This window comes from Anolis sagrei, chromosome 5, assembly GCF_037176765.1.
Source record: "Anolis sagrei isolate rAnoSag1 chromosome 5, rAnoSag1.mat, whole genome shotgun sequence".
NCBI lineage: Eukaryota > Metazoa > Chordata > Lepidosauria > Squamata > Dactyloidae > Anolis > Anolis sagrei.
The window spans coordinates 122,948,765-122,966,967 of NC_090025.1; the positions used below are offsets into that span (position 1 = coordinate 122,948,765).

At 39.5% G+C, this 18,203-nt stretch overlaps 1 protein-coding gene across 1 annotated transcript; it reads left to right on the forward strand.

Moving 5' to 3' along the window:
• The first annotated feature begins 1,401 nt into the window (after nucleotides 1–1,401).
• Nucleotides 1,402–17,998, forward strand: ZBED4 (zinc finger BED-type containing 4). Its single transcript, XM_060777797.2, has 4 exons — nucleotides 1,402–1,584; nucleotides 8,836–8,893; nucleotides 10,018–10,098; nucleotides 12,508–17,998. Exon 4 carries the CDS (start codon nucleotides 12,845–12,847, stop codon nucleotides 16,349–16,351), a length of 3,507 nt encoding a protein of 1,168 aa, XP_060633780.2. The 5' UTR covers nucleotides 1,402–1,584; nucleotides 8,836–8,893; nucleotides 10,018–10,098; nucleotides 12,508–12,844; the 3' UTR covers nucleotides 16,352–17,998.
• The last annotated feature ends 205 nt before the right edge of the window (nucleotides 17,999–18,203 follow it).

Below are 18,203 nucleotides of genomic sequence, written 5' to 3' on the forward strand. Positions count from 1 at the left end.
GGCCCTTCCACTCAGCCATATAACCCAGAATATCAAGGCAGAAAATCCCACAAACTGGGCCCCCTTCCACACAGTTGAATAACATCCCACATTTTCTGCTTTGAATTGGAATATATGGCAGTGTAGACTCTGATAGCCCAGATATTGTGGGATTTTCTGCCCTGATATTCTGGGTTACATGGCTGTGTGGAAGGGCCCTAGGTTATCTGAGTCCACACTACCATATATACCAGTTCAAAGCAGATGTGGGATTTTCTTCAGATGTGTGGAAAGGGCCTGGGTTATATGGCAGTGTGGACTCAGATACAGGCCTGTAGCCAGGATTTTGATTCAGGGGGAGCTGAGTTTGATTCGGGGGGGGGGGGGGGGGGCTGAGTCTGAGTAAAAGAGGGTCTAGCAAACCTTTTGTATCGTTACCCCAATACCCCCATGCATATGGGATATATTGAGCATGGTGATCAGATCATGATATGAATAAACACAACAGTTTAAATAAGAATGAGAATTTCAGGGGGGGGGGGGCTGAAGCCCCTCAAGCTCCCCCCCCCCCCGCTACATGCCTGCCCAGATAACTTAGGGTCCTTCCACACAACCCTATATTCCAGAATATCAAGGTAGAAAATCCTATATTATCTAAGGCCCCGTCCACACAGCTGAATGAAATCCCACATTATCTGCTTTGAACTGGAATATATGGCAGTGTGTACTCAGATAGTGGGGTTTCTGCCTGGATATTCTGGATTATAGAGCAGTGTGGAAGGGCACCCAGTTCAAAGCAGATATTGTGGTCTATCTGCCTTGATATCCTGAGTTATATGGCTGTGTGGAAGGGGACAAGGACAAAAGGGAAAAGAGGGAGGAGAAAGAGTGGGGTATTTTTAAAGCAGCTGAAGCTGTAGGGTGAAAGATGATTAATCGAAAGTGAACATTTGATGGAGAAACGGAGAGGCACTTTCCTCCCATTCCCGAGATGGACTTCTTCTTCAATTCCTTCCTATCAAAGGAAGAAGGGGGGGGGGGGGGAGGACAGTGACAGCGGGTTATAAGCAACCATTCCGTCGTTGCCACTGTTAAACTGAAGATCGAAAACAGGCAAAGGTTAGTCTGTTCCCGGGTATCCCAGCAGCGACGTTTCCCAACCCTCAAAGCGGGCCTTCACCTCCCAGTTCCTCCTCAGCGGCGACCATTTTGTCGCGACGACGTCCTTCGCCTTGGTCTCCCTGAGCAATCCCCGAGGACGAACGACGACGAGGGTGGCACGCGACGTCGCTGATGACGCGGCTGCGCTGCGCCGGCGGCGCGTGCCCAAGGCGGGGGGGGGGGAGGGTCACGTGACCTCCGCGCGGATGGCGTGTCGTCCCACATGCCCTGGCTCCACCTCCCTCCCCGCTCGCAGTCCAAAGCGCGGCGCATGCGCAGCCGAGACCCGTCGCGCGGCCGAGCCGGGGTTAGTCCGAGCGTCGCGTCGCGGCGGCAGCGGGAGACAAAGCGCCGCCCGAGCAATGAATGGGACGGGCCGCTTGGAGCCCTCGCTGTAGCCGCGGACGGGGAGAGCGGGACGCTTCGGCGCCCAGGAGCCCAGAGGTGAGCAGGGAGCAGAAAGACCCGCTGAGGAGTCTCTGTGGGAAGGGAGTGTGTGTCCCGAACAGAAAGCGCGACCGCGGAGGCTTTCTTGAGCCGGGGCTGTGCTGAGGCGGCGTGGTCGCCTCAGTGCGGGAGGATCCTTCCGCCGCAGCCAGACAGCCTTCGGGGGTCGCGCGGAAGGAGGAGAGGCGGCGGAGTCCCATTGCAAGGGCCTCTTCCTGAAGGGAACCCTGAAGAGAGGGGCGCTCTTCGGCGCTGCCTTGCCCCCTCCTCAGGCCTTTCTCTGCTCCCTCCTGCCCTTTTGCCGCCTCGGGAAGAAGACCCTCGGGAAGCCGTTGGGCCGCACTTCCCTTCTTTGGGGGGGGGGGGGGGGGCAGAGCAGCACGCGCTTGGCTTTGTCTGGCTTTGAGGCGCTTGCTCTTCTCGCCCCCTCCCCCCCCCCCCCCTCACGCACACTCAGATATGTATCTCTCTCCCCACAACAACTCACCTTTAGTGCCCCTAAAGCCTGTCTGTCTATCTATCTATGTGTGTGTGTACATATATATACACACACACATATATGTATATTTCTCCCCACAACTCACCTTTAGTACCCCTAAAGTCTGTATATATAGTTTTATTGTTATTTGTGTGTGTATACAGATACACATATGTATATCTTTCCCCACAATACACCTTTAGTACCCCTAAAGTCTGTATATGTGTGTGAGTGTATGTATGTATGTATACGCACATATATGTATATCTCTCCCCACAATACACCTTTAGTACCCCTACAGTCTGTATATATGTGTGTGTCTGTCTGTCTGTATGTATATACACACATACATATATGTATATATCTCCCCACAGCATACCTTTAGTGCCTCTAAAGTATGTATATATAAAGTTTTATTATTATTTGTGTGTGTATATACACACACATACATATATGTATATCTCTTCTCACAACATAGCTTTAGTACCCCTAAAGTCTGTATACACACACACATACATATATGTACCAGTATATCTCTCTCCACAACACACATTTAGTGCCCCTACAGTCTGTATATGTGTGTGTATACGGACTTTAGGGGTACTAAAGCTATGTTGTGAGAAGAGATATACATATATGTATGTGTATACACACACATACACACATATATGTATATCTCTCCCCAAAATACACCTTTAGTGCCCCTAAAGGCTGCATATGTGTTTTTTGTGTGTATTTATATGCACACACATATGTATATCTTTTCCTACAATACACCTTTAGTGCCCCTAAAGGCTGTATATGTTTGTGTGTGTGTGCATATATGTATGTCTGTCTGTCCCCACAACACACCTTTAATGCCCCCAAAGTCTGTCAGGCTTTGCTGGGCCTCCCCACAGACAACTTCAAGCCTTCCTTTTGACTTTGGGGGAAAGGGGAAAAGGGGAGGTGGGTTGGATGGGGAAGAGCAGCCACGCCTTTCCTCCTTGTCAACAACTTCACCTTCCTAGCCAGTTGCTTCTTCATTTATTTCATTTTGGAAACCTGTTCCCCCCTTTCCCCAAGGCGTAGAAGGGTGCTTTTAGTAAGCATTTAATCCTCTTAAGAAGTAAACCAGGAGGACTGTTTAAAGGATTGTTTCTGCTCGCTCTGTGTGTCTTCAAGTCCACTTATGGCGACCCCATGAATTTCCTAGGCAAGGACTGGTTTTGCCAGTTTTTTTCCCTCTGAAAGGCAGTCAGCAGCACTTGGTATTGTTGGTAGTCTCCCATCCAAGTCCTAACTAAGGCTGACTTTGCTTAGCATTCACAACCAGGCTGGATCTTGTGCCTTTAGGGATTTAGGTGTCTTGTTTTTGCTGTATGGTTGGCACACTCAAAGCGTTGGTGCACTCAGAGCGCTTCATTTTTTCTTTTGTGTCAGGAGCGACTTGATAAACTGCAAGTTTCTTCTGGTGTGAGAGAATTGGCTGTCTGCAAGAGGGCACCCAGATGTTGCACCATCCTGTGAGAGGCTTCTCTCATGTCTCCGCATGAGAATCTGGAGCTGACAGGCAGGAGCTCATCCTGCTCCCCGGATCCAAACTGCTGACCTTTTGGTCAGCAGTCCTGCCGGCACAAGGGTTTAACCCATTGCACCACCGGGAAAGCACTTTATGTCTCCCCAGTAAATGTTTCCAGCTTAGAGTTGTGTATTATTGGGGAAAAGTCACCGTCAGTGTGAGGAAAATTTAACATATTTTTTTAAAAACTTAGTGATGAGTGATCAAAATGTTAGGTAGCATTCTGATTCTAGGCATGAATTCCCAAGTTCATTTCTTGCTGCCTTCCGTTACAAACATTCCAAGTGTTGGGGGGCCCTTCCAGGCAGGCCCTATATCCCAGGATCTGATCCCAAGTTTTCTGCTTTAAATTGGATTATATGAGTCCCCGCTGCTAGATAATCTGGGATAAACAGAAAACCTGGGATCAGATCCTGGGCCCCCTTCCACACAGCTGAATAAAACCCAACATTTTCTGCTTTGAACTGGAATATATGGCAGTGTGGACTCAGATAACCCAGTTCAAAGCAGATATTGTGGGATTTTTTGCCTTGATATTCTTTGTTATATGGCTGTGTGGAAGGGCCCTCCAGTCAGCAGCATTTGGTATTGCAGCTAGTCTTCCATCCAAATCTTAACTAAGGCTGATCTTGCTTAGCTTCTAAAACCAGGCTGGATCTTGTGCTTTTAGGGGATTTCTAGGTGTCTTGTTTCCATTGTATAGTTGGTACACTCAAAGCGCTTCATGTATTTCCAGCAAATGTTTCCAACATAGAGTTGTGTATTATTGGAGAAAAGTCTCTGTCAGTGTGAGGGAAATGTAGCATATTTTTAAAAAACCTATGATGAGTTATCAAAATGTTACATAGCATTCTGATTCTAGGCATGAATTCCCAAGTTAAGTCCTTGCCATCTTCAGTTACAAACTTCCCAAGTTTTGGGGGCCCTTCCAGACAGGCCCAGTACCTCATAATCTGATCCCAGGTGTTCTGCTTTAAATTGGATTATATGAGTCCCCACTGCCATATAATCTGGGATAAACAGAAAACCTGTTATCAGATCCTGGTATAAAGGGCCTGTCTAAATGGCCCCTTGTCAGCCACAAAGGACAATCTTTTCCACAATGGGCAGAAGTTTATTTCCGTTTTCTTCTGCTCAACTAATGCACAAAACTGCTGATGACCACCTTTAACCCCAACTTCTCCTCCAAACAGAAAACCTGGGATCAGATCCTGGGATATAGAGCCTGTCTGGAAGGGTTCTGGTTTAGGAGGGATCTCTGCTGGAGACCTTGGAAAGCAGCTGTCAGTCAAAACAGTCAGTAGATAGATTATTTGATTAAATGATTAAAGGTAGCTGAGGCATGAGCTGATAGTGTTATATGACTTCATATGAATGTGGTTCTTTAAAAAAAAAGGTCAATTGAAATTGCACCTTATGAAGACTGCCAAGAGACATTTCCCATTCATAATCCTAGTGATTAATCTATTTCCTAGTGGGTAGATTAAATACCTGCGACACCATCATGCATCCCAATGAACTCCACTTCATGGGGTGAAAGTGTTAGTATTTGCTTTCTTCATGGCATGTCATAATAGGAAAATACTTTTTTGCAGCCTTTGTGTAGAGGAAACGACAGAGATAAGCGTCTTGCTGACAGCTTTTGTATAAAACTATTTCTAAACTTTTAAACACAGTATTGATTGAGTTCAGGAATTCAAAACAAAAGTCAATAACTGCAATCATGATAATGTGTTCATTTTAATGCTAAACTCTCAGCCAGGAATTGGTGCTAAAATTAAAATTATGTTTTTCCACAATGGTTTGACCTCCTGAACATAGACCAGCATAAACAAACTCAGAATTATTTACTCCATTGGGTGGACCTTGGTATTTTGAACTACAAAACAATTTATTAATTGTAAATGAAAGCACAGAACAGATAGTGTAGTTAATGCCCCTTTTCACTTTGTATGCTAGATCATTGATTGTCCTTTTCCTCTTGCATAATATCAAATAATAGCAAGTCTGCATTTTGTGAGCTTGTAGAAAGTTTATAAAACCTTGAAATCTCTATCACTTCTTCATAATAATATTTGAACACTTTTATATGTCTCATTTCTATGTTATCTTCGTGCAGTACATGTAAATTTCTGTCAAATGTACTGCCTGTGGGGCTCTGTGATGTAACCAGTGCTAGTTGTGAAGGAAAAAAATTACAAGATCCAGGTTTCAGGTGCGACTACAACCTTGAAAATCAGTTAAAGCTGTGATTTCATCTAGAATTTGAAAAGCGCATGCATGCTAATTATTGAAATTTTCTGCTATGGATGTTCAAGGAAAGTATTATATTTGGCTTTATTCTTTGTAACTGATTCCATCTTGCATAGTGAAAAAATCATACAAGTGAAATGCTACTTTTTTGTATTAAAGTCTTTGTTGTTGTTGTGTGTCTTGAAGTAATTTCTGAGTTAAAGCGACTCTAAGGCAAACCTATCATGGGGTTTGATTGGTAAGATATCGCCAGAGGGGCTTTGCTGTGGCTTTCCTGAGGTTGAGTGTGACTTACCCATGACTGAGTGGGAATTTGAACCCTGATCTCCAGAATCATAGTTCAATGCAGTTGTTTTATCAGAAAGGACCATGTTGACCTGCGGTTCCTAACCTTATTTTTTAACCAGGGACCACTTTGACCAGGGAGTACTCTGCAACATTAGTACTAAAAGGGTTACGAATCAGCTTTTGTCAACTTTAGATTCAGTTTGGTTATTTGGGGTGCTGATTCAGCAAATTTCATTGGATAGAGCACGTGTACTCTAGTTTCTGATACAGAACATATGTCATTCAGTAGTTGCCGACTACTCGCCCACAGAAAACCATATTTAATAATCCTCAGCACTAACCAGTTGCTCTTGTTGCAATGGTATACTAATGGTGAGGTCATGGACCGTATTTTAGTTCTTGCAGACCTCTGGGGATCCATGGACCACAGGTAACAGACCACTGATGTAGACAGATGATTACTGTGAAAAGAGTACAATTTCTCACTAACGAGCTTTTGCAAATGCTGAACATTCACACAATCCATGACCTCCATACATTTAAAGTTTATTGTCACTCACAGTATACTGTTTTTACTGGGAAGTAAGGTCCATTGTATCTAGGGAGGTTTATATCCTTGTGAGATCATAGAATTGAAGCCCAAATCCCACTGAAACTAGTAAAACAAGTTAGCTGTGTGTAAATCAGGTCCCATTGTTTTAATATTTACTCAGATGTAAGTCTCAGTGGAACCTACTTCATGCAGCTTTAGCCACCGAGAATAGTACATAGGATTTCAACCTTGGTTACAGGCATATCCTAGCTGAGTTAGAGCCTTATTGCAATTTCAGAATAATTGGAACAACCATCGCAGATTTTATATTTACAGCGATTACAACAAAACCCTTGCTTCATGCAAAATACACATTAAATTGAAAACAGCTACCTATAGGCATCACAGTCTTCAAAGCAGAAAAACAAATTGGGGAGGAAAAAAGGACTGGCAGCCACTGTTGCTCCTAAACTGGTTGTGAACCACACAATTTCTCCCAATTTACTTACAAGGTTTTAAAAAGTGTTTTCACTCAAAAATGTCCCAGTGTTACTTAAGAAAAAAACCATGCTTTCCTGGAGGCATTCAGAGGTGTGATGATCTGTTTTTGTGTAACCTTTTTAGGAAAGGGGCTTCCGGGGTTAGAAAAATAGATTTAGAGATTACAGGCAACCTACATATTACCCAGCTTGCTTTAGAAGATAATAAGGAGTAGAATTTATTACAATGAATTAAATGTCGTAACATTAAAATTCAGTTAATAATTTTGAAACAAAATTTAGTAGCATAGTCCTATATCAGCATTTATTTTCATGGTCGGAAACATTCACACCTGTGAGAAACTTAGTGCCCCTTCAAATGAGAAACAAGCACCTCTCTGAAATTCAGACTCATGCTGCTTTTATTTGTGTATTATAAAGGTGAATGTGTGAAAGTGTTTGCCTTGCCAAGAGATTGAAAATTGTGGTCCTGATTTATGTATTAATAGCTTGGGTACTTTTTACTCTTAGCACTTTATATACAAAAAGGATGTAAAATACTTTTAATCAGTTTTGAGTATATTTTTACTCATTTATAGTATTTATTTCTGTCCCGTTTTTCTCCCAAAATGGGACTCAAATATTTTTACATTTGTATGCCACTAATGTACCACTATATTTATCTTCCATGTATTTATAGATTTTTCCCAGTCAGAAACAGCATTTCTCTTTCCAATGCTGAATTTTTTATGAAACAAGTTCACAGATGTAATAGTAACTTTGTTGAAGTCTGAGTATTATCAAAATGCCTCATGTGTGTGTGTGCATTTTGGAAACTCATGAGAAGTATAGCAGTTGCTCATAACAAAACATTCTTGACCAGATTAAAAAAAACCCTGTAATTTTATAAAGCCTCTAGGACTACTTTTAGCCCAAAATTTATTAACAATAACCATAAAAGAGTCTTTTCCCAGTTATATTCATTTTGTTAGTGATAGCAGTGGCTTCATATTATTTTCAGTGATTTTTGAAAACACAGTATACCGTACAAACATACATCAATTGTGTCTACTCATCAGTTTTGTCCAAATTATATTGACTTGGTTTATTAAAAGAAACCCAGATTTACTTCTTATGAAACTGTTAATCCAAGGGTTAATTGATAGGGAAGGGTGCCTATTGTGGAATCGCAAGCATATTGGCTGCAGTCGGGTGATATAATAAAACATGGTTTATCAGAGTGATATGCAAGCCAGAGGGAGGCTATACTCCTTTTTATCACAATAGACCCCAGTATGTTGTAGTGGTAAGGGGTCTAGCTTGGACCTAACTTTCTGGTTCTTTCTCATACAGCTGTGACACAGACACTTCTATGTATTGTCCAAACTTCAAAGCATAGTTAACTCAAGGAAATAATTGACAAAAGCTGAAGCAAAACTCTTTGAGAAGAGCGGGCCATATGAACCAGATTGTAGGGATGCTAGGGGAAATGGACAACATGGTTGGTACTTAATATCTGAACGTAGTACTGATTGCAAGAGGAATGGTTGGTATCTATGTGCAGTGGGGCTAAAAACAGTGAGCATGATTTATATTAAAATTTTATTTTATTTTCCCCTCTTCAATCCCTTATCCTTCTCACCCTCACCACTTCCAGATCTGGAGATTCTCCCAGAAATGAAGCTAGCTAAAAGATAGTGGGCCAAATATAGTAGGTGAGTACTTTGACAACTATGTATTTTTCCTATTTTATATGCATTCCAGTTCAAATTGTGGTAATGTTGAAGATGACAACACTAGTGATGATGATTTATATCATACGTGCTCCCAGAGTAGGTAGTACTTATGAAACAATAAAAATAATAAATAATTGATAGTATTATTATTATTAATCTTTATTTATATATTGTCTTATCTCCCCGAAGGGACTCAGGATGGTGAACAACAAAGTCAGCAAACATTCAATGCTGTACAAAAGAAAAATACATAAACAAATAACTATCTCTCCCAAAACATACAAAATTGTGTTTAAAAACCTAACTGAAAATTCAACAAAACATTCCAGAAAGCTGCTGCAATATATGCAAGTCATAGGACTACTTTTAACAATTAAAGCCCTAAGATTCAAAAAGGCAGATTTTCCATTTGGGTGCTCTAGAGTTATTTTGTGGACTTTTTACATCTTTCTTGCCAGAAAAATAATTGGACTGAAGAAATGACTATTGTTACTCTAGGAATAGCAACTCTCCATGTAAACAAGATACAGTTCTACTTTTTTTAGAGAGTACACATTGCCCTGACAAAAAGGTGGGGCTGTACCTTCTTTGACCCGACTGTAATTTCTTCATTCCTTTTGGAAAAACCAGAAATGGACAGAAGTCTTCCTCTTGGCTTTTGTAGAGTCATTATGGCCCCTACTACAGCAATTGGCCCCTTGCCTCCTAGAACTCGTCCATCTCTTTTTTAAAGTGAACAATTTTAGTAAGTAATAAGTGGGATGTTTGTGCTTCTCTTCAATTAACTTGATGTTTAAAGAATTTTAGGTGTGATAATCAAAATCATGAGTGTGTGTGTGGAAGTATTTGAATGAATATCATTGTAACTAGTTTCTTTATCTGCATTGTGAGAGAAGATTTAAACCATACAATTTGGGGAAATTGACTGAAGTTTCTACTTTCATCTAGACAGAGAAGATGTTAATTAGTTAACAAGCCAACTTATTAACAAGACTTTACTATCATTTGTGGAAAATTGTGCTTTGTTCCAAGTTTTATATCTCATCCACTTCCATATGAAAGTAGGGATTTCAAACACTTAAATTATACATTTCTTTTCCTAGGATTTTAGAAAATGCTGGTGCTTTCAAATCTAGTTTGTGAAATTGCCACGATTCTTTATTTATGTGGAGCTTCATTGTAAGGTAGGTTACATATTGATTCTAGGAATTTCATTGAATGCAAGTGTGTATCAAACATGTTTCAAGCCATTACCAGTTTAAAGATGTTTGGCTAACCTGGGAGAAAATTTGTATTTATTTTATTTTATTGGTGATCTGATTTTGGTCATGCCTTCGCCTCTGGCTTGTTGGAGAGGGAGAATGCCACAAGGCTTTCTACTGTAGGAATGAATGCCTGCCTGGTTTGAACCAATGTTCTCTGTCTTATGGTATGCATGCTGCATTTCACCATACTAAACATCCTAGGAAACAGACTTAGTAAATAGAGTAAATGGCCTGCAAAGTCCACAAAACAAGGGACTTTGACATAAAATGAGGAATTAATTTTTGCAAGAGACAAGACTAATAGCAATAAATCTGGTGCTAGTGAAGCCAGGGACAGACCAGGCCAGGGACAACCTGGCATTTCAAGCTACTACTTTATTTACAGCATCCAATCCTAAGCTTATCATCGAACCCTAAGTTTCTTGTGACGGTTGAACAGGAATGCTAAAAGAAAAATGGCTCTGTTGATCTGTATATTTAATGGTTAGTATCAAGGAGAAAAACATTATCAACAAGTTTGTGTTATATGCTAATTTTTAGATGAGGTTTGGAATAGAGAACTCAAAAACCATGTCAATTATATAAATCTAGCTGCAAAGAAAATAATGAAAGCTAATTGCATGTCTGTTTGGGATGGAGAGTGAATCAGATATTCCTCCAGACATTGTCGGATTTTTAAGTCCCAGACAGCATAGCCAGTGTTGGGAAATGATGGGAGCTGCATTGCAAGAACATTTGGGTAGCCACCTGATTTCCGCCCTTGATTTAAGATTTTTGTTTATGTATCCAAGTGCTGGATAAAAACTCTTACTTTTTTTATAAGAGCTAATACAGGATCAAGTGTATTGTTTCGGTGAATGTCACTTGTTTCATAGTTGCTGTTGACTAGTGACAGAGAATATAAAATTACTGTTTATTGATTGAAGTGCATAAAAGCTCATTTTCAACAAAAGCCTTATGGTTGCCTTCAAAGTGCTTGTTGTAATTGTAACACTGTATACAACACTGGTATGTTGCTCTGCCGTTGAAAGCCTTGTGGGCCACATAATATGATGTGGCAGAGCAGATTCTGCCCACAGGTCTTGTGTTTGATGCGTGTGGTATAAACTGAACCATTTTCACATTTCATTGTGCACGCACCTTAAGACATGCTGTAATTGCTAAGAATAAACCTCATTCACCTATCACACAAATGTAGTTACCAGAGGAGTATGGGGGGAAGGAGTTGGTGATTTTCCCACTACCTTAAATTAAGAGATGATGGCAGCGGTAGAAGAGGTGAAGATGGAAATGGAGCATAGGTTTTCAGTGAGCCAGGTTGATCAGGTTTGTCTTCTGCTGTGGTACAGCTTTATACCTCTTTGTAGAGATGGACTTCCTGAATCTTTGTAACTCTGTTTCTGGTGAATAAGAGAATATGGAGAAGGGGACTGTGTGTTTTGCCACGAACTTAACTGAAATCAGAAGGGGAAAATATATATCCAGGAAGCAGGCAGCCTAGGATTGGACTGAAATGGTAAACAGATCAAATCTTATCCCAGTAACCACAAAAGTAACCTTGCCTGTTCTGCTTTCCCATCCCACAGAAACTAAACAGATAGCTGCCCTAGTGCCGATGTGCAAAAGCGCCTCAAATTATCACGCTTATGTCCCCTTGATGTATTTTTTAATGAGCTTGTACTGCTTATCACTCATAATGGTACTATATTATGTTCTGAAGAAGAGGATATATATATAGAGAGAGAGAGAGAGAGAAAGAGAGAGAGAGAGAGACTAACTACAGTATGTTAATAGAGTTACAAGCAAATCGTGCTGGGAGTCCAAAAATGTACATTTGCTTTTTTGAGACGAAGGTGACTTTTGGCTTACGTATCTCAAATGTCAAATCACTTTTGTAAGCAAAAGTATATCTAGCAACAGTTGGTAAATTGGCACAGAAATTTACTGAAAGCAAGGTAAGAGCTAACGACAGGACTTTAAACAGTCAATATGGTCATGGCTAATCCTAAACCTAAATTAGATAGCTGTATCCTAGGAAATAGAAACAGTATGTAATAATAGCTCTTCAGACTTCTAAAAGTTGAATCACGGTTCCTTTTTTCCTTAATTCAGCGACTGGCAACTATGAGTTGGGATTTATTACAGTTATAGCCCAAATCACTTTAAATGTACAAGTAGTGTACCTTTTCTTATTTACAAGAATCATGATAATTATAGACTTTACATGGAACTAAGAAGGAAATTGTTTGGAAATACTTTCATTTTAAGGAACTAAAGAAACTTGCCTGCACTAGTGAATTTACATATTTTGTTTTATCTTGTTTCTAGATGATGCCAAGAGATACAATACAGTTGAGATGAGTATATGATTTATTTGGAAGAAACTCAACTTCTGTCCTCAGGCTTCTTCTCAGAATATGAATCGTTTACTACCAACAACTGTTAGAAATAATAGATGATCTGAATACTTCAAAATCCTGGGAAGAAATGGAATTATTAAACAAAATGCTTTTTCATAAGTTTGTATAAAATACATTTCCATCAAACTAGAATACAAACTCATGTTCCACACTTATATTCTCCTGCGTGAGAGAAGAAAACAAATTTAAGTAATTTCTAAGTATTTCCTCAATTATGAAGGCGCAGCAGAATTAATTCATCAATCATGGATACAAATAGGGCAGATTCTCTACAAATTGGTGACACTTTTATGATGGATAAGATCAACAGTTTAAAAGTAGAACTCGAAGATGATAGCAATTGTGCTCTGGAAGCAATGGATATAAAAACTGAGCCAGAAGACTTAAGACAGACAGACAGTAGTGATGAACAAGATGAGCGAGAAAGGAATTTCATTCATAGCAATTCAAGCAAATACATCTCTGCAGAAAATGAAGATGATTACGGATCTCTGTTTTCTCAGTACAGCAGTACTCTTTATGATGTAGCAATGGAAGCTGTAACACAGAGCCTTCTTTCAAGCAGAAATATAAGCTCCCGTAAAAAGTCACCTGCTTGGAACCATTTCTTTATATCACCTAGAGACAGCACTAAAGCAATATGTATGTACTGTATGAAAGAGTTTAGCAGGGGTAAAAATGAAAAAGATCTAAGTACAAGTTGTCTAATGAGGCATGTGAGGCGAGCTCATCCCACTGTGCTCATTCAAGAAAATGGAAGTATACCGACAATATCTTCTTTTTCTTCACCTCCGTTATTAATATCACCCCAGCCTGTAGATGTTGGAGATTTAACCAATGTGTTGGCCCCTATAAAATTGGTTAAGAAAGCAGTTTCTAAGATTCCATCCCCAGATCGAATAACCGAGGAATCTGTTCCTATAATTTGTACTGAAGAAGAAATGCCCTCAGATCTGTCACATACTGAAAAGAGCAATAAAGAGGAAAGTGGTGTAGGTTTATCACAACACTTTCCTAACAACCAGTGTGAAGAAATTGTGGAAAATATAGTGGAGAAAACTATTCAGGTACCTAAAGGTACATCTGGCTCCAGAAGAAGATCTGCTGTGTGGAAGCATTTTTATTTGTCTCCTCTGGATAATTCAAAAGCTGTTTGCATCCACTGTATGAATGAATTCAGCAGAGGAAAGAATGGGAAAGATCTTGGAACTAGTTGTCTAATACGACACATGTGGAGAGCCCATCGTTCTATTGTTCTGCAAGAGAACGGAGGTGGCTCAAGCATACCTCCTTTGTACTCTGCTCCTCCAACCTTACTGCCACCTTTATTGCCTTCAGATGGTGATCCAACTTCTGTATCATCCCCTGGAAAAATGGCTAAAGAACCAACTTCCATATGCTCCTCTCCAGACAGAATGGCTGAAGAAAACAATTCTAATATCCCTTTGGGTGATACTCTGATGGAAGACTCCCCATTATTATCATCTTCTGAAGATGTAGCTGAAGCTTCTTTAGTTTCCTCACCTGAAAAAAGCCCTTTGATATTTGAAAATGGCTCTGTTTTTCATCAGAATAAACGGATGATGCGAAAACTCAAATCAGAAGTATGGCATCATTTTTCTTTGTCTCCAGGGGATAGTCTAAAAGTTGTGTGTAGACATTGCGGTTGTATGATCAATCGTGGAAGGAAAGGTGATTTAGGAACAAGCTGTTTGACAAGACACTTATATAGGCGTCACCCTGAGGTCATTGGGATCCAGAAGAGCTTTATTGATGTTAGTTTAGCAAATTCTCCATATGCTACCTTGGCTTCTGCAGAATGCTCGTCCTCAAAACTGACTGAATTGCCGAGAGTGGTTACTCGTGATACTCAAGTTATCTTTCCTATCAGTAGCAAAAAGACCTCAAAACTGTGGAATCATTTTTCAATTTGTTCTGCAGATTCAACTAAAGTTATATGTATGCACTGTGGACGTACAATAAGTCGAGGGAAAAAGCCAACCAATTTAGGAACCAGTTGCCTTCTAAGACATTTACAACGGTTTCATAGCAATGTCCTGAAACCAGATGCCTCAGAGCCAGTATTGTCCTCATCTACAAATAATCATGTTCCACTCAATACTGATCTCTTAGGATCGTCATCTTTTGATGAAGCTAGTGACAAATTTTCTGACAGTCACCCTGTTGCCAAAAAAATCACAAGTCTCATAGCTGAAATGATTGCACTTGACCTTCAGCCATTTTCTTTTGTAGACAATATTGGCTTTAATCGACTGCTTGAATACTTGCAGCCTCAGTATTCGTTGCCTTCACCATCTTACTTTTCTCGTACTGCAATTCCCAATATGTATGATAATGTCAAAGAGATAATTGTTTCACATCTTAAAGAAGCTGAAAGTGGAGTAGTACATTTTACATCTGGAATATGGATGAGCAATCAAACCCGGGAATATTTGACTCTTACTGCTCACTGGGTAACATTTGAGTCTAGGATTCGACCACAGTGTGAAGATTACCATTGTTCAGCTCTCTTAAATGTGTCACAGATTGATTGTGACTACAGTGGTATCAGCATTCAAAAGCAACTAGAATATTGGTGGGAAGCTTGGATTGCATCTGTTGGGCTTCAAGTTGGGATTACTGTTACAGATAATCAGACTATAGAAAAAACTTTAAATGAAGGGGATCATTCAAGTGTCCAGTGTTTCGGTCACACCGTTAACCTCATAGTCAATGAAGCTATTAAAAGCCAGAGGATGGTTCAAAACTTGCTTAGTATTGCAAGAAAGATATGTGAACGTGTTCATCGGTCAGCAAAAGCCAGAGAGAAACTGGCAGAACTGCAAAAAGAATATCACTTGCCACAGCATCCGTTAATTCAAGATGTTCCATCCAAGTGGGATACATCATTCCATATGCTTGAACGCTTAATTGAACAGAAAAGAGCTATTGATGAAATGTCCATAGAATGCAGCTTCAGGGAGTTAATAAGCTGTGATCAGTGGGAAGTGATGCAGTCTGTTTGTCATGCGCTCAAGCCATTTGAAGTTGCAAGCAGGGAGATGAGTACACACATGTCTACTTTAAGCCAAGTAATTCCAATGATTCACATCCTCAACCGGAAAATTGAACTACTGTTTGAAGAAACAATGGGCATAGATACTATGCTGAAGTCCTTAAAGGAAGCAATGGTGAGTAGGCTGTCATCCACTCTTCACGATCCAAGGTATATTTTTGCTACACTCTTGGATCCTCGCTATAAGGCCTCCTTATTCACTGAAGAGGAGGCAGAACAATATAAACAGGACTTAATCAGGGAGCTAGAAATATTAAATGCTACCTCAGATGATGATAAACCTGTTTCCAATGGCTGTGGTATAGGTTCACCATCTAAAAACTCTTATGGGGACAGTAATCTTTGGTCACTTATGGAAGATATGAAAAAAGCAAAACTTCCAAAAGAAAAGGCCAAGTTGCCAGAAGAAATGGTGCTTACATACTTGGAAGAAGAAGTGCTTGAGCATAACTGTGATCCCCTAACTTACTGGAACTTTAAAAAATCATCTTGGCCAGTACTGTCAAGGTTGGCAGTTCGATTTCTGGGTTGTCCACCTAGTATTGTTCCATTAGATAGATTGTTCAGTACCTCTAATGAGAACATCGGCTTAGGTCAGTCAAGACTAGCAATGGAACACTTTGAAAAACTTATATTTTTGAAAGTAAATCTTCCATTGATATACTTCCAGTATTGAAACTAATGAACAAGCTGCCAGTCTAAAATTGTTTTTGTTCACTGGATACCTACTGTATATACTCATGTGTAAGTGGATGTCATATATAAGTCAAGGCAGGTTTGGGGGCCTAAATTATAGATTTTAATATGACCTGTGGATAAATTGAGGGTATTTCACAGAGAAGGAAAAACACAAGTGCTGCCTCAGGGTGCAAATTATCCCTAGCAGTCACCGGCATTTCCCTACCCAGGCATTCAAAAAGGCCTGAAGGGGCACCAATGCGAAGAGTCAAGGGAGTCAATTGTTATTTTAGGTTCTCTTGGAAAAGACTACGTTCTTGCCTTTGCCACTCTATTCAGAGGAGTAGTTCCTTTTTCTTTAAACAAGAGTTGGATTTGATTTACTAAAATTTCTAGACTTATACATGAGTATATAGGGTAGTTGTATTTACAACTTTCTATTGTTAAATTGCTCCAGTAGGGGCCATGTATGACATCTAATAAGTGACTGTAGTTCAAAATTTATTTTTCAGCTTTCTATGTGTCTACATGTGCCTTATTAATAGTCCTCCAGGCCAGATAATGTATATATCTGTTTTTAAAGTGATTGTTAGCATTAGATTTGTGTTTGTTTGGATTATTAAAAAATGTAGCTTTTCCTTGAGAAGTGTAAATGAAGTTTTCAGACAATTTGAATAGAATGGCAAAGAGATGTAAACAATTCTATTATGTAGTTTTTTATTGAATTATGTAAAAATCATAAAGCAGGTACTGTATATTAGTTGATCATTGCTTTAATTGCAAGAACCATTTTGTAGCTGTCAGAAGAAAGCTGTATATAAAGGTGGAATTGAAGCCATCTTTCTACTTAGCAGGTTTTAACTGCAGACTCAACTTACTTAAAGGGTAATGTAATATTCAAATATAACTTATGTACTGTGGGTGGGTATTGAATTAGTATTGACTGAACTAAACTTAGTGGTATTATGGAATATGAGTTATACAATAACCTATAATCTTGCCATTCAGTGGTTCCTATTCAGGTTTTTTACACTGTAATTGAATTAGAGCTTGAGTATTTATAAGGTTCTTTGGGATGTTTATTTTCAAAACTTTTCCAAGTAATATTTGTTATTTAATGCATTGTATTGAAAGATAAACTGTAAGCATTGGGCTAAAGCCTTTTAAAATTGAGTGGATAAAAACATCCAATATTCTTTGATGTAAAAAATTAATTCCTGGTTTCCTATCTAATTGAAAATTGTGTATGGCATCATCTTTCATTCCTTTTACAAGAAGCTGCTTCTCAGTTTTTAACCTTTTTAGATTGGTGCCCTACTAGAATGATACAGTAGGCTTGATATAATTGACAGTGTTCATCAGGTCAATAAATTATAGAACCCTTCTAAACCTCAAACTGAGGTAAGAATAGCCAGCATTTTAATTATAGACAGTGTGATCTCCACATTTAAAAAAATCTTTAGATTCATTTCCCCAGTTTTGTGCATTGTTGAGATTCTTCGGGGAAATGAACTGACTGTGACTTTTAGGGAAGATGTAGTTTTGTTAAAATATTGTACCTCTGCTAATTTTTGCATTTACTATGTTTTAGTGTATTTATAAATGGTGAACTCAAGTTTTCTGAAATTAAACATCTTATTTGCAATATTTAGAGTTGAATCTCCTATTTTCTCCTCAGGGGGCAGTGGGTATTGCTAACTCTGAAAAGGAATATGCTAAGAATGTATTACGTAATATTTTGATGTTGGTCTATATGACTATATGACTTCTGATTGATAATATTGGGGCTTGATCTATGAATACACCACAAATCTTTCCTGTATCTGAGAAAAGGAAAATTATCAAATGAT